This window comes from Taudactylus pleione, unplaced genomic scaffold (assembly GCF_031769625.1).
Source record: "Taudactylus pleione unplaced genomic scaffold, aTauple2 ptg000254l, whole genome shotgun sequence".
In the NCBI taxonomy this organism is placed as follows: Eukaryota; Metazoa; Chordata; class Amphibia; order Anura; family Myobatrachidae; genus Taudactylus; species Taudactylus pleione.
The window spans coordinates 564,042-592,026 of NW_028284656.1; the positions used below are offsets into that span (position 1 = coordinate 564,042).

At 46.0% G+C, this 27,985-nt stretch overlaps 1 protein-coding gene across 3 annotated transcripts in view; it reads right to left on the bottom strand.

Annotated features, from left to right (window-relative positions):
- Positions 1-27,985, bottom strand: part of CGREF1 (cell growth regulator with EF-hand domain 1) — a 130,904-nt gene that overhangs the window by 93,321 nt on the left and 9,598 nt on the right. The window contains exons 1-2 of one of the 3 annotated variants that reach the window (XM_088480524.1): positions 24,949-25,001; positions 16,803-16,889 (exon numbers count right to left, since the gene is read on the bottom strand). In XM_088480524.1, coding sequence (XP_088336650.1) covers positions 16,803-16,879 — 77 coding nt within the window. In that variant the 5' untranslated portion in view covers positions 16,880-16,889; positions 24,949-25,001. The other 2 variants (XM_088480525.1, XM_088480523.1) reach the window with 2 other exon arrangements.

The window sequence follows — 27,985 nt, forward strand, 5'->3', positions numbered from 1 at the left end:
AAGGGAGGCTGAATGCAAAGTACACCCTTCATAAAAGTGTGGATATCATGAATGGGAGCCATCCCCCTCTGAAACCACACTGCAGCCACAAGGAGGCAAGGCAGAGACTCTTATTTAAGCCCTCCCATAGGAAAGCCAGAACCCTAGATATCCAAAATACCTGGGGATCAGACACCCTTCAAAATAGGTATGCCACACCCTGTGGTAAAACCTGGCAAAAGGCGGGATTCCGAGTACTGAACCTGGTGTTGCACCACAGAGCTGGAGAACCCCTTAGCCTTTAGGAGGGATGTCTCAAGAGCCACGCCGTCAAATACAGATGACCCCAATCAGAGTAAAGGCCAGGACCCCGAGACAACAGGTTCGGACGTTGAGGCAATAGCAACAAAGTGTTGATGGAAAGACTCCGAAGACCTGAGTACCAAAGATGTACGGACCATGCTGGAGCAACCAGCAGGATCGCACCCCCATCTTGCTTTAACCCTTGAAGCACTCAAGGAAGAAGGGAAAACAGATTAAACAGGTACGCAAACTGGAAGGTTCACCATACCATTCAGCATCTCTAGTTCTGGATCCATACACTCGCAGCCTGCGGTTGTTTCAGGAGGCCATACGGTCTATTTCTGAAAGGCTTTGTTCACTGGGAGCTAAAATACCCTGAAATACCTCCTCGTGAAGGGATCGTCCTCCAGGATGCACATCAAACCAGCTGAGGAAGTCCGATTCCCAGATGAGGACTCCGGGAATGAGCACTGCCAAGATGGCTGGGAGATTGCCTTCCACCCAAGTCAGAATGCGGGATACCTCTAGCACGGCCTTCTTCGAGGTTCCCTTTGACATTGATGCAAGCCACCATGGTGGCGTAGGCAGACCGAATTTGCCCGGGCTGTTCGAGCAGAAGGAGTCTGACTAGTTGCAGCGCTCTGGGGTCTGCCCAAAGTACAAATATTGATTGGAAGGACAGGTTCCATCACAGCTCCCCAGCCCTGAAGACATGTATCCGACGTAAGAAGGACCCAAAACGGGCGTCCCTTGTTGAGGCGGGACGTCTGCAACTATAAGGTTAGAGACAGTCGCCCCTCCGGAGAAAGCACCATTGTCTGTGTCTTTAACCGATGGGGCAACCCAGCCCACATGGAGTGAAGCGGCCTCTGCAGAGGCCAGTAATGAAAAACTGAGCATACTCCACCATGTCGAACGTAGACACCATGGACCCCAGTAATCACATCGCTGAGTGAAAAGGAACCTTGTCTGTAACAGAGATTCTCTTACCCTCAAGATGATCCTCTGATATTTAGAGTCCAACAGTGCACCCACATGGAACATCCTCTGGGATGATGATAGGGAGGACCTCTTCCAATTTATCAGCCAGCCGTGGGGCCTCCAAAGCATCCACCCACCGTTCCATGGCCCGCCACCCAACAGACTGCCATAGCCGGTCTGGAGATACACCTCTGTCTGGAAGCCCCTCCAGCAAGTGAGTATATAGACTCAAAGTCTCACCCTACGACCCTTAACATCCTCCAAGGAGGATATAGACGGCATAGGTAAGGACGTACTCTTCACTAGATTAGTGCAAAAAAATCCTCAGCAAACTGGCAAGGATAAGCCAGGCATCTGAGAGACTGGAACCATGTTCCAGGCAATTTCCACGCTGCCTCCAAATGATCCATTACTTGACCAGAGAGAGGAAATAACGTGGCGTCACCCTAAATATCCTTAGGTAGTCCTGGCCTAATAACCCTTTTTTTCTAAGGGGGAAGTCTTTGACCTAGACAAGTCAGGAAACTCAGAGTAAACTGAACTCACATCATAATGAGTAGACTGGGATGACAGTAAAGACCGTGTAGACGACCACAGCAAAGACTCCCCCTATAAAATGTCCGACAGGTTCTGCACCGTGATGAACAGAGATTTCCCCCCAAAACAGGCTCCGGGGAGACACTGTGGCGGTAACTGCTGAGGGAGACACAGAGGCACAGTCATCATCCAAAGGAACCCCTGTGTGGGAGATGGGACTACCGCCTGCTGCCAGAACCCCAAATGGGGAACGCAGGTGGGGGGGGGGGGGGCCCATCAACATCCAGCAATGGCTGTCAGCGCTTGTAGCTACCCTTGCAGAGAGACAGCTACCTTATGCGGTCAGTGACATCATATAGTGCAGAGTCCACACTCCCAACATAGTAATGAGAGTGTAGATGACGTATGTGACACACCACACAGGAAACACAATACTAACTGTGAGGTAACATCGCACCCAGACAGAGAAAAACAGGGATAGTAAATGGCTGACAGGTAACAAAATGACACAGTCACACAGCGCTGGCATAGTCACATACAACATAAAAAACCACCTGCACTAATGGCACTATGATCTACTACACAGAGTCTGCCCTGACCTGCCAACGGAGGAGAGGTACGCAGGGGGACTCGGACACAGATGCCGCCCTGAAACATCGTTCAGCGTCTGCACGTTGAGAAAATGGCCACCGAGGAGCTGAGGGGGGGGCGGGTCCAGGAGAGAAGCGCTGATACAGCCGCCAGACCGCTGTGGAAAGGCTCTGGACCTCATTCAGAGTCGGTCGAAGCGGCCGCACGGTCATACGCCACCGATGTTCGCTATACTGCGCATGCGTAAAGTTCGCAACGCGCGTGCGCAAACTAGCCGCTACGATCAGAAGTTTCTCTCTCCTTGAACACAGCCAGGTCGGTAGTTTGAGTGACAGATGGAGGCGTTTGTGGGTGGTAACAGGGGAAGGTGCTTGAAAACGGGGGAGTGGAGATCCAGACGCAGGCGTGCCTAATTATGCGAACGGCGTTTTGTGGGAGTGCATACGGTTTTTGGGAGTGCATACGGTTTATGGGAGTGCATAATTAACAAAGTAGCGTCATGGCACATGTGACCTGGGAGGTTTTTACACTGACATGATCGTAGTGATTAAGAGAGGGTATGGTCAGCCTTAAACTCTACGACCACTTCCGATAGTTCCCAATGGTCTCGATTAATCCTTATATGCCCGGAGACGTGTAATGCGTACGAGAAGGGGGCGTATTTTTTTGTCTTCCGACCGCTTCCTCCCCTTGGTCGGCCAGCTACCGATCCGAACTTAGGGACACAACTTGCGAGGGAATCATTTGCACATACGGCCCCTTTTCCCGTACGACCAAGCGGCCGCTTCGACCGACTCTGAATGAGGTCCTCTGTGCAGCGGGGGAGGCGTCCTATAGGACTGTCCATGCTATCCGCTCTGAAGTCTGCAGCGTGTACAACAGCTCCACTCTGAGACGGGCACCTACGAAACTGAAGGTGCCTTGGCTCGGGGGCGGGGTATAGGAGAGGGACCCCAGTGCATCCTGGGAGCTGCAAAATTTAATTCTGAGGTGCCCGAATGACTGCCGCATCCACCTATACCCCAAGGTACCCTATGGATACCCTATGGACCCTGAAGCAGAAAGATAATGGTTTGGGGCCCCATTCTCCTGTGATCAGTCCATGCCACAATGGTGTTCCCAGGCACCTTTCCACCTGCAGTACTTATCCTGTATGTGACTGCACCATTATCTCTATTCTTCTACTAACATTCAATTGTATTAAACAGAAATATCTATAATGCATGAAATTAATCGTTCTATTTCCCCAATGATTAATGGTCCATCATAGAGAGCCCATATTGCTACAAAAGCCCCACAATATACTAATAACCCCCGTCAGAGACATCAGCAGGTATCTCTGACTCTGGGAGTACTCTCCTATAGACAGAGCCCCATAATATACTAATAGCCCCCGTCAGAGACATCAGCAGGTATCCCTGACTCTGGGTGTACTCTCCTATAGACAGAGCCCCATAATATACTAATAGCCCCCGTCAGAGACATCAGCAGGTATCCCTGACTCTGGGTGTACTCTCCTGTAGACAGAGCCCCATAATATACTAATAGCCCCCGTCAGAGACATCAGCAGGTATCCCTGACTCTGGGTGTACTCTCCTATAGACACAGCCCATAATATACTAATAGCCCCCGTCAGAGACATCAGCAGGTATCCCTGACTCTGGGTGTACTCTCCTATAGACACAGCCCATAATATACTAATAGCCCCCGTCAGAGACATCAGCAGGTATCCCTGACTCTGGGTGTACTCTCCTGTAGACAGAATGCCATCACTTGAAAACCTGGCTTATTTTACTGCCCCCACCGATGGTACTTACTCAAAAGAGGCCACCGATCCCCTACCTGTATAACACAATATCACTACCCCACCTGGTGTCGGCTTTCTCTGGCTGCCGACAGACAAGGGCTGTGTGTGTCCTAATCTTCTGTCAGGTAATCACATAGGGGCCTATTCATCAACACTAAAATAACGGCTAAGACATTTTCCTTAATTACCGTTATTTTAGTATTCATGACCACACGTAACACAGGAGATATCACTGGTACATTAGTATGGGTACATTAGTACATTAGTATGGGGGTGCATTAGTATGGGAATATTAGTACGGGGGTACATTAGTACGGGGGTACATTAGTACGGGGGTACATTAGTACGGGGGTACATTAGTACGGGGGTACATTAGTACATTAGTATGGGGGTACATTAGTATGGGGGTATATTAGTATGGGTACATTGGGACATTAGTATGGGGACATTAGTACATTGATACATTAGTACATTAGTATGGGGGTACATTAGTATGGGGGTACATTGGGACATTAGTATGGGGACATTAGTACATTGATACATTAGTACATTAGTATGGGTACATTAGTACATTAGTATGGGGGTATATTAGTACATTAGTATGGGGGTATATTAGTACATTAGTATGGGGGTATATTAGTACATTAGTATGGGGGTATATTAGTATGGGTACATTGGGACAGTACATTGATACATTAGTATGGGGGTATATTAGTATGGGTACATTGGGACATTAGTATGGGGACATTAGTATGGGGGTACATTAGTACATTAGTATGGGGGTACATTAGTATGGGGGTATATTAGTACATTAGTATGGGGGTATATTAGTATGGGTACATTGGGACATTAGTACATTGATACATTAGTACATTAGTATGGGGGTATATTAGTATGGGTACATTGGGACATTAGTATGGGGACATTAGTACATTGATACATTAGGACATTAGTATGGGGACATTAGTACATTGATACATTAGGACATTAGTATGGGGACATTAGTACATTGATACATTAGTATGGGGGTATATTAATATGGGTACATTAGTATGGGGGTATATTAATATGGGTACATTAGTATGGGGGTATATTAATATGGGTACATTGGGACATTAGTACATTAGTATGGGGGTATATTAGTATGGGTACATTAGTACGGGGATATGGAAATTATGCTATTCATCAAATTCCGAAAATTATATATTATCGGAATGTGATGGCGTTATTATATGTCACTGTCAGGTGGTGCATAGCGGGTTACACTTACCTGCTGTCAGCTGGGCAGGTCCTCCTCTGGCTCCCTCCATCACTCTGGTCGCTCCTCAGGCTCCGGCTCCTGTGCTGACGCTGTGTTCTCCCGACAAAAGTTTTTATTTTTTCCCTAAACTTTACTGTGTTCTGCCGGGAGAACACAGCGTCAGCACAGCAGCCGGAGGTGGCTGCAGCGGGCAGGTAAGTGGGGAACAGGCAGGTGAGCGGAGGGGGGGGGGGGGAGGGAAGGGGGCACAATTACCGATGCTGTAGGCAGTGCTGTGCATGCGCTGATTTTGTGAATGTAACGGCGCATGCGCAGCACTGAGTACAGCTGGGGTAAGGTGGAGCGCCGATTACAGCTGGGGTAAGGTGGAGCGCCGATTACAGCTGGGGTAAGGTAGAGCGCCGATTACAGCTGGGGTAAGGTAGAGCGCCGATTACAGCTGGGGTAAGGTAGAGCGCCGATTACAGCTGGGGTAAGGTAGAGCGCCAATTACAGCTGGGGTAAGGTAGAGCGCCAATTACAGCTGGGGTAAGGTAGAGCGCCAATTACAGCTGGGGTAAGGTAGAGCGCCAATTACAGCTGGGGTAAGGTAGAGCGCCAATTACAGCTGGGGTAAGGTAGAGCGCCAATTACAGCTGGGGTAAGGTAGAGCGCCAATTACAGCTGGGGTAAGGTAGAGCGCCAATTACAGCTGGGGTAAGGTAGAGCGCCAATTACAGCTGGGGTAAGGTAGAGCGCCAATTACAGCTGGGGTAAGGTAGAGCGCCAATTACAGCTGGGGTAAGGTAGAGCGCCAATTACAGCTGGGGTAAGGTAGAGCGCCAATTACAGCTGGGGTAAGGTAGAGCGCCAATTACAGCTGGGGTAAGGTAGAGCGCCAATTACAGCTGGGGTAAGGTAGAGCGCCAATTACAGCTGGGGTAAGGTAGAGCGCCAATTACAGCTGGGGTAAGGTAGAGCGCCAATTACAGCTGGGGTAAGGTAGAGCGCCAATTACAGCTGGGGTAAGGTAGAGCGCCAATTACAGCTGGGGTAAGGTAGAGCGCCGATTACAGCTGGGGTAAGGTAGAGCGCCGATTACAGCTGGGGTAAGGTAGAGCGCCGATTACAGCTGGGGTAAGGTAGAGCGCCGATTACAGCTGGGGTAAGGTAGAGCGCCGATTACAGCTGGGGTAAGGTAGAGCGCTGATTACAGCTGGGGTAAGGTAGAGCGCTGATTACAGCTGGGGTAAGGTAGAGCGCTGATTACAGCTGGGGTAAGGTAGAGCGCTGATTACAGCTGGGGTAAGGTAGAGCGCTGATTACAGCTGGGGTAAGGTAGAGCGCTGATTACAGCTGGGGTAAGGTAGAGCGCTGATTACAGCTGGGGTAAGGTAGAGCGCTGATTACAGCTGGGGTAAGGTAGAGCGCTGATTACAGCTGGGGTAAGGTAGAGCGCTGATTACAGCTGGGGTAAGGTAGAGCGCTGATTACAGCTGGGGTAAGGTAGAGCGCTGATTACAGCTGGGGTAAGGTAGAGCGCTGATTACAGCTGGGGTAAGGTAGAGCGCTGATTACAGCTGGGGTAAGGTAGAGCGCTGATTACAGCTGGGGTAAGGTAGAGCGCTGATTACTGCTGCGGTAAGGTAGGTATAGGCAGCGAAAAGTCTATTTACTGAAAAGCTGTCATTTTTGTGATTAGATAGTGATGGGGAGGAGGAATGATGGATTCCACCAGTAATTAGGTAACGCTCCATGCCAGCTCTAAACCTTATTACCCCCAGAGAATTTTTAGTAATGATGAATAGGCCCCATTGTCTGCTAACAAAGTTACCCTAACTGAACGTACATTTTAATTGAACATCCTGGATGCGCTCTAATGACCTCATACCATTCTCCTCAGCTGAGTGGAAGTAACATACTAATTAATGACAAACCTTCCTCTCCCGTAATTGAGTCAGCTGTGATAGTGCCACAGGATACAGTACATGACCTAATGGGGCAGATGTATGACGCTCTGGAGAGTGATAAAGTACCAGCCACTCAGCTCCCAACTGTCATGTTACAGGGTGCATTTGAAAAATGACAGTTGGGAGCTGATTGGTTGGTCGTTTATCACTCTCCACTTTATCACTTCCCAGAGCTCCATACTGGACACCTGCCCCACTAAGGGAAGTCAGATTTTCTGCCCTCAAATCCCTTACGGTTAGCAAACCTGTTCCTCTGAGCTTTAATTAACCAACTATCACCACATGAAAGTTATAACCCACCATGCGCTTTACTACAACCTGCATTTAAAATGTGGTTGTAGTGTGAGATTACCAACTGAATTCACATTGCAAATTCAGGCAATATCACAGATAATTATTAAACATCCCTTGCAGGGACAGAGCTTGCGATATCCCCTCCGCAGTCTTATCACTGTATTTTTCAGTAAAAAATACAGTCAGTGACTAGGTGCCGCATATGCACCGACCAGGCGCCGCAAAAGCCCTCCCCAACGTCCGTTACTTTCACTTTCCTTTGGTCAGGTCAGTGGTGCTCCAGTGATGTCCTCCGTGGCTCCAATCAGCTGGTTTCCCATCCTGCACAGTGACCTGGTCAGCTGTTCTATGCAGCAGCCGACTGGGTCACAGTGCAGGATGGGAGACCAGCTGACCGGAGCTCAGGAGGACATCACCGAAGCCCCAATCTCCGGTCCCTGGGTACAGGTAAGTTCTTTTATTTTGCAGTGATCAGCTTGTGGTCTGTTTAGACCACACAGCTGATCACTGGGCCGGCTCCGTGCTCTGCCGAACTGGAGTCCGGTAACTGGGGAAGACCCTGGATAATGCCACCTCCAGGTGGGCTGCCCCGGATAATTTTTCACAATTTATTTTTAGTAAATCTCAGGCAGATCGCATTTCCCATTAGAATTATGGGAAATGCGATCCGCTTACTAAAAAGATGTGATAATTAGCAGTTGGAGTAGAATTTTACGAATTCTACGCCTTAGTAAATTTAGGTGAAACTAAAATAATGTGAAAAGGGTGTGAAAACACAAAACAGCCTTTTTCACTTTATTTTATTTAAAAAAAAAAAAAAAAGTTAATAAATAGAGCCCCATTTCATATTATCTATATTTCTTTAATACTCCACTTTCAACAAAGCGCAACCCCCACTATACCCTGCATTGAATATTAATATCCTCCACAACAGACCTCCACCCCCACATAACATTAATACCCTCCACACAAGACCTCATGTAACAATAATCCACCCCCACATAACATTGCACTGTGTGGCATAATGTGTAATGGGGGGAATTTGTACTGTGTGGCATAATGTGTAATGGGGGAAATTTGTACTGTGTGGCATAATATGTAATGGGAGGAATGTGTACTGTGTGGCATAATGTGTAATGGGGGAATTTGTACTGTGTCGCATAATGTGTAATGGGGGGAATTAGTACAAATTCCCCCCATTACACATTATGCCACACAGTACAAATTCCCCCCATTACACATTATGCCACACAGTACAGTGTGGCATAATGTGTAATGGGGGGAATTTGTACTATGTGGGTACTATGTGTAATGGGGGAATTTGTACTGTGGGTACAATGTGTAATGGGGGGAATTTGTATTGTGGGTACAATGTGTAATGGGGGAATTTGTACTGTGTGGCATAATGTGTAATGGGGGAATTTGTACTGTGTGGCATAATGTGTAATTGGGGGAATTTGTACTGTGTGGCGTAATGGGGGGAATTTGTACTGTGTGGCATAATGTGTAATGGGGGGAATTTGTATTGTGGGTATAATGTGTAATGGGGGAATTTGTACTGTGGCATAATATATAATGGGGGAATTTGTATTGTGGGTATAATGTGTAATGGGGGGAATTTGTACTGTGTGGCATAATGTGTAATGGGGGAATTTGTACTGTGTGGCATAATGTGTAATGGGGGAATTTGTATTGTGGGTATAATGTGTAATGGGGGAATTTGTACTGTGTGGCATAATATATAATGGGGGAATTTGTATTGTGGGTATAATGTGTAATGGGGGGAATTTGTACTGTGTGGCATAATGTGTAATGGGGGAATTTGTATTGTGGGTATAATGTGTAATGGGGGAATTTGTATTGTGGGTATAATGTGTAATGGGGGAATTTGTATTGTGGGTATAATGTGTAATGGGGGAATTTGTACTGTGTGGCATAATGTGTAATGGGGGAATTTGTACTGTGTGGCATAATGTGTATTAGTGTTTTATTCCCTATATTAGCGTACCCACTCCAAATGACACCTATGTTTCTTTCTAAAAATGACACTGCCAAATGTACGACAGCATTTCTACGCTTCTTATGGAATCGCAAAAAAAAACAAGATCACTAGAGGTCGTCTACTTCTTCCCAAAATTAAGGGGAGCTGGGACTTCCTGACATTCTTACTTATTCATGTACCATAGGTTTTCGGTATCTCTCGGACTGGTGTCTCGGCCAATCTAATTATACTAATGGATTACTAGAAGCGGAATTATTTGCACCTTTTGTCCCTGCAGCCTTGCTTCATTTACCTCGCTCCAAACTACCAAGGGGTATCACACAATTATTTTTTATGGATAGATACAGAGCTTGGTCCGTCATTCATAAACGTTTCACATTAAATCCTTATGTCACTAAATTTATCCCATTGTGGGGAATCCCAGACTTTGCTCCTTCACTTACCATTTCTCATTATTCCTTGTGGAAAACAAGGTCTGGCAGCCACCCAGAACGTATTTCACCCTGGAGGCCATTTTTATACTTTTCAGCAACTCCAGGATCTGTATGATATTCCCACTTTTTTCTGTATTTACAAACCCGACATTATATTAATAGCAAAACAAGTCCAGGTTCATTTGAGCCCCTACTACATAATATTACACCTACTTCTATATATGCTCTGTTTAAGTTGGTTTCGAATTGTAAATGTAAACGTCACCATCTTTATAATGAATTATTATATTAAGATATAGACATTGCGGCATATTCTGGTTCCTGCTCAGCAGATTTTCCTGATTTTACATTTTCTGCCACAATTTTCAAACAACTTCCATCTATATAGAAAGGGATAAAATTGGCTAAACTTCAGGAAATACATTTAACATTTCTTAATAGCGCCTACACCCATGTACCTATCACATGCACAATGCAGCCATATAACTCGTTCTGATTCTGCCTGTTGTCCAAAATGTTCTTTCTCCTCCGTAACCTTTATTCATATTGTCTGACAATGCTCCGAGATTAGAACATTTTGGTATAAAGTCTTTAATAATAATCAGCCGATCACGGGGAACAATTACCTTTCACTAGGGCTCCGTTCCTATTATCAGATCTTACATCCTGGGCTCCAAGCTAAATGCCTAAAAATGGAATTACCACTATTAGCGGATCTTGTACCCTCAGCTAGAAATCTGATCCTCCAGTAAGGGCTCAGTCCATACTTTATTGTGACAGACGTTCCGCGCTCTACGATACTGAGAAGGGAGATAAGTCGTCATTTTACGTAAAATGGGATTTATATCTATTTACCCACCGAAACTCCTAATAAAATGATGACAGTATTTGCGGCCACCACTTGGGCTCACATAGATATAACTGATTGACAAAACATAACACTTTTATTTTTAGGTTTCGTAAAACTGTCTCCGATTTGATCTGTAATAACTGATCGGTAACTTTACTTTTGTTACATTATTTTGTCTCATTTCTATCCCTATCTTATAAAAGTGTTCACTGTTACTGTTGTAAATTCAATGTATTTGTTTAATGATATCTTTCATGTAATACAAAGTTTTACATTTATTTATAATGTTGGCATCTTCTGAATACAATAAAATAGTTTTAAAAAAAATAAAAAAAAAATGTAAGTTTTTCCTTTTTATCTGAAATTGAAAGAGATTTGTCTATGTAACCTGTAACCATTGTTCTTTCTAACATCTCTGTAACGAAGTATTGTAATTGCAGCTTTATTAGTCTATTTCATATGCACTCGAGAGAGAGACCAGCAAACTGCATGGAAGTCTGTCACCGAGCCTGCACAGTTGTGACAGAGTGTTTGGGGACCTGTGGCCCCTTATATTTACCAGAGGAGGTGACAGGTAAGGAGAGGTGTATAGTAGAGCGGGCAGTCTATCGTATAGTAGAGCGGGCAGTCTATCGTATAGTAGAGCGGGCAGTCTATCGTATAGTAGAGCGGGCAGTCTATCGTATAGTAGAGCGGGCAGTCTATCGTATAGTAGAGCGGGCAGTCTATCGTATAGTAGAGCGGGCAGTCTATCGTATAGTAGAGCGGGCAGTCTATCTTATAGTAGAGCGGGCAATGTATAGTAGAGCGGGCAATGTATAGTAGAGCGGGCAATGTATAGTAGAGCGGGCAATGTATAGTAGAGCGGGCAATGTATAGTAGAGCGGGCAATGTATAGTAGAGCGGGCAATGTATAGTAGAGCGGGCAATGTATAGTAGAGCGGGCAATGTATAGTAGAGCGGGCAATGTATAGTAGAAGGGGCAGTGTATAGTATAGTAGAGCAGGCAGTGTATAGTAGAGCGGGCAGTGTGATAGATTGATCAATGCGAGTATTATATTCGGGTTTGACCTCACTGCATCAGGAAACATGGAATTACACAATCCATGGCACTAGTGTGATACAAATGACTGCCTCTGCCCATAGATAGAGTGCAAGCATCAGTGATACCTACTTTACTGTACTAGGGTCCGCCGCGCTATTCATGGGAGTAAGTCTAAGTAACTTGACTTTGCAATCTCTGGAGAGTTTGGGAATTTATTCCCACTCTCAAATTTACTAATGTAAAACTCGGGAGAGATCTCCTTTACTACAGGAAAATACTGGAGCGTTAGCAAACTCTCTTCACTTCACCATCAGCTAAACTCAAGAACCTTTTCATTAGTGAAGATAGAATTCTGGAATTTACCAAGCAGAGTTTCTAAACTCTCATGTGATGGAAAAACTCTCCTGTAAAAATAAATTCAGGTGCCTGTGATCTGCGAGTTTGGCAGAAACATACACAGATCACTGTGATCCATGTATCTTTCTGCCTGTAATCTGTGATCCATGTATATTTCTGCCTGTAATCTGCGATCCATGTATGTTTCTGCCTGTAATCAGGTGATCCATGTATATTTCTGCCTGTAATCTGCGATCCATGTATGTTTCTGCCTGTAATCTGTGATCCATGTATCTTTCTGCCTGTAATCTGTGATCCATGTATATTTCTGCCTGTAATCTGTGATCCATGTATCTTTCTGCCTGTAATCTGCGATCCATGTATCTTTCTGCCTGTAATCGGTGATCCATGTATCTTTCTGCCTGTAATCAGGTGATCCATGTATCTTTCTGCCTGTAATCTGCGATCCATGTATCTTTCTGCCTGTAATCAGGTGATCCATGTATCTTTCTGCCTGTAATCAGGTGATCCATGTATCTTTCTGCCTGTAATCAGGTGATCCATGTATCTTTCTGCCTGTAATCTGCGATCCATGTATATTTCTGCCTGTAATCTGTGATCCATGTATCTTTCTGCCTGTAATCAGGTGATCCATGTATCTTTCTGCCTGTAATCTGCGATCCATGTATATTTCTGCCTGTAATCGGTGATCCATGTATCTTTCTGCCTGTAATCAGGTGATCCATGTATCTTTCTGCCTGTAATCAGGTGATCCATGTATCTTTCTGCCTGTAATCAGGTGATCCATGTATCTTTCTGCCTGTAATCAGGTGATCCATGTATCTTTCTGCCTGTAATCTGCGATCCATGTATCTTTCTGCCTGTAATCAGGTGATCCATGTATCTTTCTGCCTGTAATCAGGTGATCCATGTATCTTTCTGCCTGTAATCAGGTGATCCATGTATCTTTCTGCCTGTAATCTGTGATCCATGTATCTTTCTGCCTGTAATCTGTGATCCATGTATGTTTCTGCCTGTAATCAGGTGATCCATGTATCTTTCTGCCTGTAATCTGTGATCCATGTATCTTTCTGCCTGTAATCTGTGATCCATGTATGTTTCTGCCTGTAATCTGCGATCCATGTATGTTTCTGCCTGTAATCTGCGATCCATGTATGTTTCTGCCTGTAATCTGCGATCCATGTATCTTTCTGCCTGTAATCTGTGATCCATGTATATTTCTCAAGAAACCAAGAAGAAGGGGTCCTTACATAGGAATGCATCTATGATTGCATGAGTGTAATAATTATAAAACTTAACCTTTAATAATACATTTTAATAAACATACTTAAAACAAATCCAGCGAAATAAAATGGGTATAGATAAGTGAAGAAAATATACAAGTAAGGAAATAAGTATTACAATAATGTCTGTGATAGTCACTATGTCCCATTCATTAGCTGCTAATGTAAAGAAGATATAGTGCGAGTATATCAGGTTCTGTACTAGAGAATGTATCAGTCTATCAGGGAATTGTAGCAGGATATAAAGAGAAACAATGTCTCATACTTCCCACCCCACTGACACAATATGTCTGTTACTACAGAACCATATGGATGTGATCACAGTGCTGAATATAATGAATAGTAGATGCAATGAAGCAGTCAAATAACTGTTGATTCTAATATAAACGCTCTCATACAAAATGAATTGATAGATGAGGGAACTCAATTTATCATCTAAATTGATGGATCGTTCAATATGAAATGAACAATAGTTCCAATGACAGTTCTAATAGAATATGTTGGATAGACAAAATTGTTTCCTATATTTACAAACTATATCTTAACTATTAATAAACTGTGGAGACTGCTGTAATAATAATCCTGCTGTAATAAATATTTCATATATTGTCATCATTTATCAGCAGTATTCATGTGTTTTATGTATTTTAAAGGATTCCACTGCTGTGATTAATATTATAACAGCGTTCTGATATCAATTACCTAATACATAGAAAATAGCAGGGATTTTGTGGCTGTATTAAATAGCAGCATGTTTCATCATTGACACTGTCCCCTTACTATAGTCTTTAGCCCCACTCGTGGTCAGTATTACATGCGCTAATAAGCGCTCCCGTTTATAGACCAATATGTAGTGGCAGATAGCAGGGATCCCACACACGCACTACAAGACAGTATGCGATAGCATAATCACTGTATACTTTAGCATCAAGACACAAATCAGCTCCACTCATGGTAAGTATAACACGCGCTGTCATTCACTGACCAATAACAAACATAAGCAGCATGTACATTTATACGGGCATAGTAATGACAATCACAGCAAGACGCCTGATGCGCGTTTCGCTGTAGCTTTATCAGAGGCAAAAAATGGGAGTAATACTTAGTAATGTGAGAGTACTCCCTATAGGAGCAATACTTAGTAATGTGAGTCTGAGAGTACTAGCTATGGGAGTAATACTTAGTAATGGGAGAGTACTAGCTATGGGAGTAATACTTAGTAATGGGAGAGTACTAGCTATGGGAGTAATACTTAGTAATGGGAGAGTACTAGCTATGGGAGTAATACTTAGTAATGGGAGAGTACTAGCTATGGGAGTAATACTTAGTAATGGGAGTCTGGTAGTACTAGCTATGGGAGTAATACTTAGTAATGGGAATCTGGTAGTACTAGCTATGGGAGTAATACTTAGTAATGGGAATCTGGTAGTACTAGCTATGGGAGTAATACTTAGTAATGGGAATCTGGTAGTACTAGCTATGGGAGTAATACTTAGTAATGGGAATCTGGTAGTACTAGCTATGGGAGTAATACTTAGTAATGGGAGTCTGGTAGTACTAGCTATGGGAGTAATACTTAGTAATGGGAGAGTACTAGCTATGGGAGTAATACTTAGTAATGGGAGAGTACTAGCTATGGGAGTAATACTTAGTAATGGGAGTCTGGTAGTACTAGCTATGGGAGTAATACTTAGTAATGGGAATCTGGTAGTACTAGCTATGGGAGTAATACTTAGTAATGGGAATCTGGTAGTACTAGCTATGGGAGTAATACTTAGTAATGGGAATCTGGTAGTACTAGCTATGGGAGTAATACTTAGTAATGGGAATCTGGTAGTACTAGCTATGGGAGTAATACTTAGTAATGGGAGTCTGGTAGTACTAGCTATGGGAGTAATACTTAGTAATGGGAGTCTGGTAGTACTAGCTATGGGAGTAATACTTAGTAATGGGAGTCTGGTAGTACTAGCTATGGGAGTAATACTTAGTAATGGGAGTCTGGTAGTACTAGCTATGGGAGTAATACTTAGTAATGGGAGTCTGGTAGTACTAGCTATGGGAGTAATACTTAGTAATGGGAGTCTGGTAGTACTAGCTATGGGAGTAATACTTAGTAATGTGAGTCTGAGAACACTATCTAAGGGAGTAATACTTAGTAAAGTGAGTCTGAGAGTACTATTTATAGGAGTAATACTTAGTAATGTGAGTCTAAGAATACTATCTATCTATGGAGTAATACTTAGTAATGTGAGAGTACTATCTATGGGAGTAATACTTAGTAATGTGAGTGTGAGAGTACTAGCTATGGGAGTAATACTTAGTAATGTGAGTGTGAGAGTACTATCTATAGGAGTAATACTTAGTAATGTGAGTTTGAGAGTACTAACAATGCTAGTAATACCTAGTAATGTGAGTAATTATTAGTGCTACACCAGGCTCTTTATAGCCACAAGATGCATAATATATATATATATATATATATATATATATATATATAGATCAAAAGGTTTCTCAAATGTTACCATCCTGACCCCTAACCTGTGACCCCTGACTGGGCATATTACATCAGGCTTGCCTACCCTCCCGATTTGGCCGGGAGCCTCCCGATTTTTGGGTGCCGCTCCCGGCCCCCCGGAAAGGCAGACAAGCCTCCCAGAAGTCTCACACCCTCCCCACCTCCCCCCTGAAAAAAAAACAGAAATCCCCACAGCGGGGGGCCCGGTGACATGATTCGCACAATCGCGTCATCGTGGCCCCGCCCCCTGCTTCACAATGCCGAAAATCACGGCATTGTGAAGAGGGGGCAGAGTCACGATGACGCGATCGTGCGGCTCCGCCCCCAGTGTGACCCAAAATGGCTGCCCCACCCCCGGCTCCACCCCCAATGGCCGGCCCCGTCCCCTGCTATTAGCCGACAATCAGCTCCCTCCCGAAAGGCTGGAGCTGATTGTCAGCAAGTATGTATTACATGTGAGTGTACCTCAGTGAGTCACTATGCTGACCCGGGTTACATAAATGAGGTGACAGCTGATATCGAAGATCCCAGTAACGAGAGAGTGAGATAGGACAATCCTCATATAGCAGCTACGGTATATTATTGTTACCTGCACATCGGCGCGGCCTCCTTACCTGCTATCTGTCCGGGGAGCTGCAATACCAGGACTGACCAGCAGGGGCACCATCTGTAGCAGAAGGAGAGTCTGCATTGTGGACTTTCTGTAAGAAAACGGGATAAATGTACTAAGAACCGAGTTTGGGAGAGCTTAGGCATGTTTCTCATCTTGCAAATTTACTAAAGACAAACTCAAGTGAGATTGGAAGTGAGTTCTCGGTTTTCACTGATAAAACTCATGTGATATTGCAAACTCCATTAAACTCACCATCAACCAAATTAGGACGTACTTTACATGAAAACGATGTAACCCGCAAATTTACTAAGAATCGAGAGAACAATCTCGGATGAAATTGTAGCAAAATGACTCATAAATTGAAGATTCAAATAGCCCACCTCCTGAGCTGCGAGTTTGCCAGAAACATACACAGATCAGTGCGATTTGTGTATATTTCTGCCTGAATACCTAATATAAGGTGTTTTTGTTGTTTTTTTTTTTAAATCACATAGGGTCCCCCCCAAAAGCCTAACCAGCTCTGGACATGCCAGCCAGTCCTGGTTCCTAAAATGACGGGGGTGAAAAAACGAGTAGGGTTCCACCGTAATTCAGGTACCAGCACCAGGCTACAGGGCCCGTCCTGGTTTTAATTATAGAGGGGCAAAAAAATACGTAGGGAGTCCCCATTTAATTAAAATCAGCACCGGACCCAATTTGACCAGGGCGTAATGCCACAGCCTTGAGACCTTATTATCGGGTCTCTAGGGCCAAAGCATTCTCACCCCAAGTCACTCAGGCCAAGCCAGGGATGTCAGGGGAGGTGGGCACCCCAAAAAAATGAGTCCCCCCCTCTACAGAAACTCCAGGCTTGGTCTGAAGCCCAGGGCTCTTCCCGCACCCCTGGGCTGTGGGTACGGGGTAATAAAGTGGAACAACAAGTGCCAGCAGGCGCCGGGCGCCCGTAACTCCACTGTAAAATAAATAGTTAAAGACAGTACACACACCATATACAGTAAAGGTTAAATACACACATACCTCACTCACACATACTTACCTGCTGCCATATGTCACAATGTAGAAATCCGTGTTGAATGACCTGCACAAAAGATTCTATACTAACTTCTACCCTCGCGCTGGTCTACATAGCATCCAGGGGGGTCTTTCCAAAAAAACAAACAGAGTAGCCGATTCATATACTTACCATTAGCTATACTATATGATAGAGTTTCACACACACACAGCGGTCAGGACATGTTGGGGGTGTAGTGTCCTATGTCTGTATACAGTGTGTAATAGATGTGTAGTATGATCATGTACAGCGGTCAGGACATGTTGGGGGTGTAGTGTCCTATGTCTGTATACGGTGTAATAGATGTGAATTATGGTCATGTACAGCGGTCAGGACATGTTGGGGGTGTAGTGTCCTATGTCTGTATACAGTGTAATAGATGTGTAGTATGATCATGTACAGTGGTCAGGACATGTTGGGGGTGTAGTGTCCTATGTCTGTATACAGTGTAATAGATGTGTATTATGGTCATGTACAGCGGTCAGGACATGTTGGGGGTGTAGTGTCCTATGTCTGTATACAGTGTAATAGATGTGTATTATGATCATGTACAGTGGTCAGGACATGTTGGGGGTGTAGTGTCCTATGTCTGTATACAGTGTAATAGATGTGTAGTATGATCATGTACAGCGGTCAGGACATGTTGGGGGTGTAGTGTCCTATGTCTGTATACAGTGTAATAGATGTGTATTATGGTCATGTACAGCGGTCAGGACATGTTGGGGGTGTAGTGTCCTATGTCTGTATACAGTGTGTAATAGATGTGTAGTATGATCATGTACAGCGGTCAGGACATGTTGGGGATGTAGTGTCCTATGTCTGTATACAGTGTAATAGATGTGTATTATGATCATGTACAGCGGTCAGGACATGTTGGGGGTGTAGTGTCCTATGTCTGTATACAGTGTAATAGATGTGTATTATGGTCATGTACAGCGGTCAGGACATGTTGGGGGTGTAGTGTCCTATGTCTGTATACAGTGTAATAGATGTGTATTATGGTCATGTACAGCGGTCAGGACATGTTGGGGGTGTAGTGTCCTATGTCTGTATACAGTGTGTAATAGATGTGTAGTATGATCATGTACAGCGGTCAGGACATGTTGGGGATGTAGTGTCCTATGTCTGTATACAGTGTAATAGATGTGTATTATGGTCATGTACAGCGGTCAGGACATGTTGGGGGTGTAGTGTCCTATGTCTGTATACAGTGTAATAGATGTGTATTATGGTCATGTACAGCGGTCAGGACATGTTGGGGGTGTAGTGTCCTATGTCTGTGTACAGTGTAATAGATGTGTATTATGGTCATGTACAGCGGTTAGGACATGTTAGGGGTGTAGTGTCCTATGTCTGTATACAGTGTAATAGATGTGTATTATGATCATGTACAGTGGTCAGGACATGTTGGGGATGTAGTGTCCTATGTCTGTATACAGTGTAATAGATGTGTATTATGATCATGTACAGCTGTCAGGACATGTTGGGGGTGTAGTGTCCTATGTCTGTATACAGTGTAATAGATGTGTATTATGGTCATGTACAGCAGTCAGGACATGTTGGGGGTATAGTGTCCTATGTCTGTATACGGTGTAATAGATGTGTATTATGATCATGTACAGCGGTCAGGACATGTTGGGGGTGTAGTGTCCTATGTCTGTATACAGTGTAATAGATGTGTATTATGGTCATGTACAGCGGTCAGGACATGTTGGGCTGTAGTGTCCTATGTCTGTATACGGTGTAATAGATGTGTATTATGGTCATGTACAGCGGTCAGGACATGTTGGGGGTGTAGTGTCCTATGTCTGTATACAGTGTAATAGATGTGTATTATGGTCATGTACAGCGGTCAGGACATGTTGGGGATGTAGTGTCCTATGTCTGTATACAGTGTAATAGATGTGTATTATGGTCATGTACATCGGTCAGGACATGTTGGGGGTGTAGTGTCCTATGTCTGTATACAGTGTAATAGATGTGTATTATGGTCATGTACAGTGGTCAGGACATGTTGGGGGTGTAGTGTCCTATGTCTGTATACAGTGTAATAGATGTGTATTATGGTCATGTACAGCAGTCAGGACATGTTGGGGGTATAGTGTCCTATGTCTGTATACGGTGTAATAGATGTGTATTATGATCATGTACAGCGGTCAGGACATGTTGGGGGTGTAGTGTCCTATGTCTGTATACGGTGTAATAGATGTGTATTATGATCATGTACAGCGGTCAGGACATGTTGGGGGTATAGTGTCCTATGTCTGTATACGGTGTAATAGATGTGTATTATGATCATGTACAGCGGTCAGGACATGTTGGGGGTGTAGTGTCCTATGTCTGTATACAGTGTAATAGATGTGTATTATGGTCATGTACAGTGGTCAGGACATGTTGGGGATGTAGTGTCCTATGTCTGTATACAGTGTAATAGATGTGTATTATGTACATGTACAGCGGTCAGGACATGTTGGGGGTGTAGTGTCCTATGTCTGTATACAGTGTAATAGATGTGTATTATGATCATGTACAGCGGTCAGGACATGTTGGGGGTGTAGTGTCCTATGTCTGTATACAGTGTAATAGATGTGTATTATGTACATGTACAGCGGTCAGGACATGTTGGGGGTGTAGTGTCCTATGTCTGTATACAGTGTAATAGATGTGTATTATGATCATGTACAGTGGTCAGGACATGTTGGGGATGTAGTGTCCTATGTCTGTATACAGTGTAATAGATGTGTATTATGTACATGTACAGCGGTCAGGACATGTTGGGGGTGTAGTGTCCTATGTCTGTATACAGTGTAATAGATGTGTATTATGATCATGTACAGCGGTCAGGACATGTTGGGGATGTAGTGTCCTATGTCTGTATACAGTGTAATAGATGTGTATTATGGTCATGTACAGCGGTCAGGACATGTTGGGGGTGTAGTGTCCTATGTCTGTATACAGTGTAATAGATGTGTATTATGGTCATGTACAGCGGTCAGGACATGTTGGGGGTGTAGTGTCCTATGTCTGTATACAGTGTGTAATAGATGTGTAGTATGATCATGTACAGCGGTCAGGACATGTTGGGGATGTAGTGTCCTATGTCTGTATACAGTGTAATAGATGTGTATTATGATCATGTACAGCGGTCAGGACATGTTGGGGGTGTAGTGTCCTATGTCTGTATACAGTGTAATAGATGTGTATTATGGTCATGTACAGCGGTCAGGACATGTTGGGGGTGTAGTGTCCTATGTCTGTATACAGTGTAATAGATGTGTATTATGGTCATGTACAGCGGTCAGGACATGTTGGGGGTGTAGTGTCCTATGTCTGTATACAGTGTAATAGATGTGTATTATGATCATGTACAGCGGTCAGGACATGTTGGGGATGTAGTGTCCTATGTCTGTATACAGTGTAATAGATGTGTATTATGGTCATGTACAGTGGTCAGGACATGTTGGGGGTGTAGTGTCCTATGTCTGTATACAGTGTAATAGATGTGTATTATGGTCATGTACAGCGGTCAGGACATGTTGGGGGTGTAGTGTCCTATGTCTGTATACAGTGTGTAATAGATGTGTAGTATGATCATGTACAGCGGTCAGGACATGTTGGGGATGTAGTGTCCTATGTCTGTATACAGTGTAATAGATGTGTATTATGATCATGTACAGCGGTCAGGACATGTTGGGGGTGTAGTGTCCTATGTCTGTATACAGTGTAATAGATGTGTATTATGGTCATGTACAGCGGTCAGGACATGTTGGGGGTGTAGTGTCCTATGTCTGTATACAGTGTAATAGATGTGTATTATGGTCATGTACAGCGGTCAGGACATGTTGGGGGTGTAGTGTCCTATGTCTGTATACAGTGTGTAATAGATGTGTAGTATGATCATGTACAGCGGTCAGGACATGTTGGGGATGTAGTGTCCTATGTCTGTATACAGTGTAATAGATGTGTATTATGGTCATGTACAGCGGTCAGGACATGTTGGGGGTGTAGTGTCCTATGTCTGTATACAGTGTAATAGATGTGTATTATGGTCATGTACAGCGGTCAGGACATGTTGGGGGTGTAGTGTCCTATGTCTGTATATGGTGTAATAGATGTGTAGTATGATCATGTACAGCGGTCAGGACATGTTGGGGGTGTAGTGTCCTATGTCTGTATACGGTGTAATAGATGTGTATTATGATCATGTACAGTGGTCAGGACATGTTGGGGGTGTAGTGTCCTATGTCTGTATACAGTGTAATAGATGTGTATTATGATCATGTACAGCGGTCAGGACATGTTGGGGGTGTAGTGTCCTATGTCTGTATACAGTGTAATAGATGTGTATTATGGTCATGTACAGTGATCAGGACATGTTGGGGGTGTAGTGTCCTATGTCTGTATACAGTGTAATAGATGTGTATTATGGTCATGTACAGCGGTCAGGACATGTTAGGGGTGTAGTGTCCTATGTCTGTATACGGTGTAATAGATGTGTATTATGATCATGTACAGCGGTCAGGACATGTTGGGGGTGTAGTGTCCTATGTCTGTATACGGTGTAATAGATGTGTATTATGGTCATGTACAGCGGTCAGGACATGTTGGGGGTGTAGTGTCCTATGTCTGTATACGGTGTAATAGATGTGTATTATGGTCATGTACAGCGGTCAGGACATGTTGGGGGTGTAGTGTCCTATGTCTGTATACGGTGTAATAGATGTGTATTATGATCATGTACAGTGGTCAGGACATGTTGGGGGTGTAGTGTCCTATGTCTGTATACGGTGTAATAGATGTGTATTATGGTCATGTACAGCGGTCAGGACATGTTGGGGGTGTAGTGTCCTATGTCTGTATACGGTGTAATAGATGTGTATTATGGTCATGTACAGTGGTCAGGACATGTTAGGGGTGTAGTGTCCTATGTCTGTATACAGTGTAATAGATGTGTAGTATGGTCATGTACAGCGGTCAGGACATGTTGGGGGTGTAGTGTCCTATGTCTGTATACAGTGTAATAGATGTGTATTATGATCATGTACAGCGGTCAGGACATGTTGGGGGTGTAGTGTCCTATGTCTGTATACAGTGTAATAGATGTGTATTATGGTCATGTACAGCGGTCAGGACATGTTGGGGGTGTAGTGTCCTATGTCTGTATACAGTGTAATAGATGTGTATTATGATCATGTACAGTGGTCAGGACATGTTGGGGGTGTAGTGTCCTATGTCTGTATACGGTGTAATAGATGTGTATTATGGTCATGTACAGCGGTCAGGACATGTTGGGGGTGTAGTGTCCTATGTCTGTATACGGTGTAATAGATGTGTATTATGGTCATGTACAGTGGTCAGGACATGTTGGGGGTGTAGTGTCCTATGTCTGTATACAGTGTAATAGATGTGTATTATGGTCATGTACAGCGGTCAGGACATGTTGGGGGTGTAGTGTCCTATGTCTGTATACAGTGTAATAGATGTGTATTATGGTCATGTACAGCGGTTAGGACATGTTAGGGGTGTAGTGTCCTATGTCTGTATACAGTGTAATAGATGTGTATTATGGTCATGTACAGCGGTTAGGACATGTTAGGGGTGTAGTGTCCTATGTCTGTATACAGTGTAATAGATGTGTATTATGGTCATGTACAGTGGTCAGGACATGTTGGGGTGTAGTGTCCTATGTCTGTATACAGTGTAATAGATGTGTATTATGGTCATGTACAGCGGTCAGGACATGTTGGGGGTGTAGTGTCCTATGTCTGTATACAGTGTAATAGATGTGTATTATGATCATGTACAGCGGTCAGGACATGTTGGGGGTGTAGTGTCCTATGTCTGTATACGGTGTAATAGATGTGTATTATGGTCATGTACAGCGGTCAGGACATGTTGGGGGTGTAGTGTCCTATGTCTGTATACGGTGTAATAGATGTGTATTATGATCATGTACAGCGGTCAGGACATGTTGGGGGTGTAGTGTCCTATGTCTGTATACGGTGTAATAGATGTGTATTATGATCATGTACAGCGGTCAGGACATGTTGGGGGTGTAGTGTCCTATGTCTGTATACGGTGTAATAGATGTGTATTATGGTCATGTACAGCGGTCAGGACATGTTGGGGGTGTAGTGTCCTATGTCTGTATACGGTGTAATAGATGTGTATTATGGTCATGTACAGCGGTCAGGACATGTTGGGGGTGTAGTGTCCTATGTCTGTATACGGTGTAATAGATGTGTATTATGATCATGTACAGCGGTTAGGACATGTTGGGGGTGTAGTGTCCTATGTCTGTATACAGTGTAATAGATGTGTATTATGATCATGTACAGCGGTCAGGACATGTTGGGGGTGTAGTGTCCTATGTCTGTATACGGTGTAATAGATGTGTATTATGATCATGTACAGTGGTCAGGACATGTTGGGGTGTAGTGTCCTATGTCTGTATACAGTGTAATAGATGTGTATTATGGTCATGTACAGCGGTCAGGACATGTTGGGGGTGTAGTGTCCTATGTCTGTATACAGTGTAATAGATGTGTATTATGGTCATGTACAGCGGTCAGGACATGTTGGGGATGTAGTGCCCTATGTCTGTATACAGTGTAATAGATGTGTATTATGGTCATGTACAGGACATGTTGGGGATGTAGTGTCCTATGTCTGTATACAGTGTAATAGATGTGTATTATGGTCATGTACAGTGGTCAGGACATGTTGGGGGTGTAGTGTCCTATGTCTGTATACAGTGTAATAGATGTGTATTATGGTCATGTACAGTGGTCAGGACATGTTGGGGTGTAGTGTCCTATGTCTGTATACAGTGTAATAGATGTGTATTATGGTCATGTACAGCGGTCAGGACATGTTGGGGGTGTAGTGTCCTATGTCTGTATACAGTGTAATAGATGTGTATTATGGTCATGTACAGCGGTCAGGACATGTTAGGGGTGTAGTGTCCTATGTCTGTATACAGTGTAATATAATATAACATGCAGTCACCTGCTGTGATGATTCCTCTCCGTTGTGTTATAGACAGTAGAGCAGGATACAGAGATATAATATTACTCTGTGTGTTCGTGGCACTTACCGGCCTTTGTAGCTTTGTCATCTGCTGTTTGCGGTGTCACCTCCAATCTGCAGTGCTGGCTATAACACACCGCACCGCCCTCCCTACACCATGTGTAACCCCTGCACTGCCAGACACCGCACCGCCCTCCCTCATGTGTAACCCCAGCAGTGCTGGCTATAACACACCGCCCTCCCTCCCTACACCATGTGTAACCCCTGCACTGCCAGACACCGCACCGCCCTCCCTCATGTGTAACCCCTGCACTGCCAGACACCGCACCGCCCTCCATCACGTGTAACCCCTGCACTGCCAGACACCGCACAGCCCTCCCTCCAACACGTGTAACCCCTCAACTGCCAGACACCGCCCTCCCTCATGTGTAACCCCTGCACTGCCAGACACCGCACCGCCCTCCATCACGTGTAACCCCTGCACTGCCAGACACCGCACCGCCCTCCCTCCATCATGTGTAACCCCTCAACTGCCAGACACCGCACCGCCCTCCCTCCAACACGTGTAACCCCTGCACTGCCAGACACCGCACCGCCCTCCATTATGTGTAACCCCTGCACTGCCAGACACCGCACCTCCCTCCCTCATGTGTAACCCCTGCACTGCCAGACACCGCACCTCCCTCATGTGTAACCCCTGCAGTGCCAGACAACGCCCTCCCTCCCTCCATCACGTGTAACCCCTGCACTGCCAGACACCACCCTCCCTCATGTGTAACCCCTGCACTGCCAGACACCGCCCTCCCTCATGTGTAACCCCTCCACTGCCAGACACCGCACTGCCCTCCCTCCCTCCATCATGTGTAACCCCTGCACTGCCAGACACCGCCCTCCCTCCATCAGGTGTAACCCCTGCACTGCCAGACACCGCCCTCCCTCCATCATGTGTAACCCCTGCACTGCCAGACACCGCACCGCCCTCCCTCCATCACGTGTAACCCCTGCACTGCCAGACACCGCACCGCCCTCCCTCCATCATGTGTAACCCCTGCACTGCCAGACACCACCCTCCCTCCCGTGTAACCGCTGCACTGCCAGACACCGCACCGCCCTCCCCCCCTCCATCATGTGTAACCCCTGCACTGCCAGACACCGCACCACCCTCCCTCCATCATGTGTAACCCCTGCATTGCCAGACACCGCCCTCCCTCCATCATGTGTAACCCCTGCACTGCCAAACACCGCACAGCCCTCCTTCCCCCCATCATGTGTAACCCCTGCACTGCCAGACACCGCCCTCCCTCCCGTGTAACCCCTGCACTGCCAGACACCGCACCGCCCTCCCTCCCTCATGTGCAACCCCTGCACTGCCAGACACCGCACCGCCCTCCCTCATGTGCAACCCCTGCACTGCCAGACACCGCACCGCCTCCCTCCATCATGTGTAACCCCTGCACTGCCAGACACCGCACCGCCCTCCATCATGTGTAACCCCTGCACTGCCAGACACCACCCTCCCTCCATAACGTGTAACCCCTGCACTGCCAGACACCGCCCTCCCTCCATCATGTGTAACCCCTGCACTGCCAGACACCGCACCGCCCTCCCTCCATCATGTGTAACCCCTGCACTGCCAGACACCGCACCGCCCTCCGTCCCTCCCTCTTGTGTAACCCCTGCACTGCCAGACACCGCACCGCCCCCCATCATGTGTAACCCCTGCACTGCCAGACACCGCACCGCCCCCCATCATGTGTAACCCCTGCACTGCCAGACACCGCCCTCCCTCCCTCCATCATGTGTAACCCCTGCACTGCCAGGCACTGCACTCCCTCATGTGTAACCCCTGCCAGACACCGCACCACCCTCCGTCCCTCCATCATGTGTAACCCCTGCACTGCCAGACACCACCCTCCCTCATGTGTAACCCCTGCACTGCCAGACACCGCCCTCCCTCCCTCCATAACGTGTAACCCCTGCACTGCCAGACACCGCCCTCCCTCCCTCATGTGTAACCCCTGCACTGCCAGACACCGCACCACCCACCCTCCATCATGTGTAACCCCTGCACTGCCAGACACCGCCCTCCCTCCATCAGGTGTAACCCCTGCACTGCCAGACACCACCCTCCCTCAATCATGTGTAACCCCTGCACTGCCAGACACCGCACCGCCCTCCCTCCCTCATGTGTAACCCCTGCACTACCAGACAGCGCCCTCCATCATGTGTAACCCCTGCACTACCAGACACCGCACCACCCTCCCCCCCTCTTGTGTAACCCCTGCACTGCCAGACACCGCCCTCCCTCATGTGTAACTCCTGCACTGCCAGACACCGCCCTCCATCATGTGTAACCCCTGCACTACCAGACACCGCACCACCCTCCATCATGAGTAACCCCTGCACTGCCAGACACCGTACCGCCCTCCATCATGTGTAACCCCTGCACTGCCAGACACCGCCCTCCCGTGTAACCCCTGCACTGCCAGACACCGCACCGCCCTCCCTCCATCATGTGTAACCCCTGCACTGCCAGACACCGCACCGCCCTCCCTCCTTCCATCATGTGTAACCCCTGCACTGCCAGACACCGCCCTCCCTCCCTCCATCATGTGTAACCCCTGCACTGCCAGACACCGCCCTCCCTCCATCAGGTGTAACCCCTGCACTGCCAGACACCGCCCTCCCTCCATCAGGTGTAACCCCTGCACTGCCAGACACCGCACCGCCCTCCATCATGTGTAACCCCTGCACTGCCAGACACCGCCCTCCCTCCCTCATGTGTAACCCCTGCACTGCCAGACACCGCCCTCCCTCCCTCATGTGTAACCCCTGCACTGCCAGACACCGCCCTCCCTCCCTCATGTGTAACCCCTGCACTGCCAGACACCGCCCTCCCTCCATCATGTGTAACCCCTGCACTGCCAGACACCGCCCTCCCTCCATCATGTGTAACCCCTGCACTGCCAGACACCGCCCTCCCTCCCTCCCTCCATCATGTGTAACCCCTGCAGTGCCAGGCACCGCCCTCCATCATGTGTAACCCCTGCAGTGCCAGACACCGCACCGCCCTCCCTCCATCATGTGTAACCCCTGCCGTACCA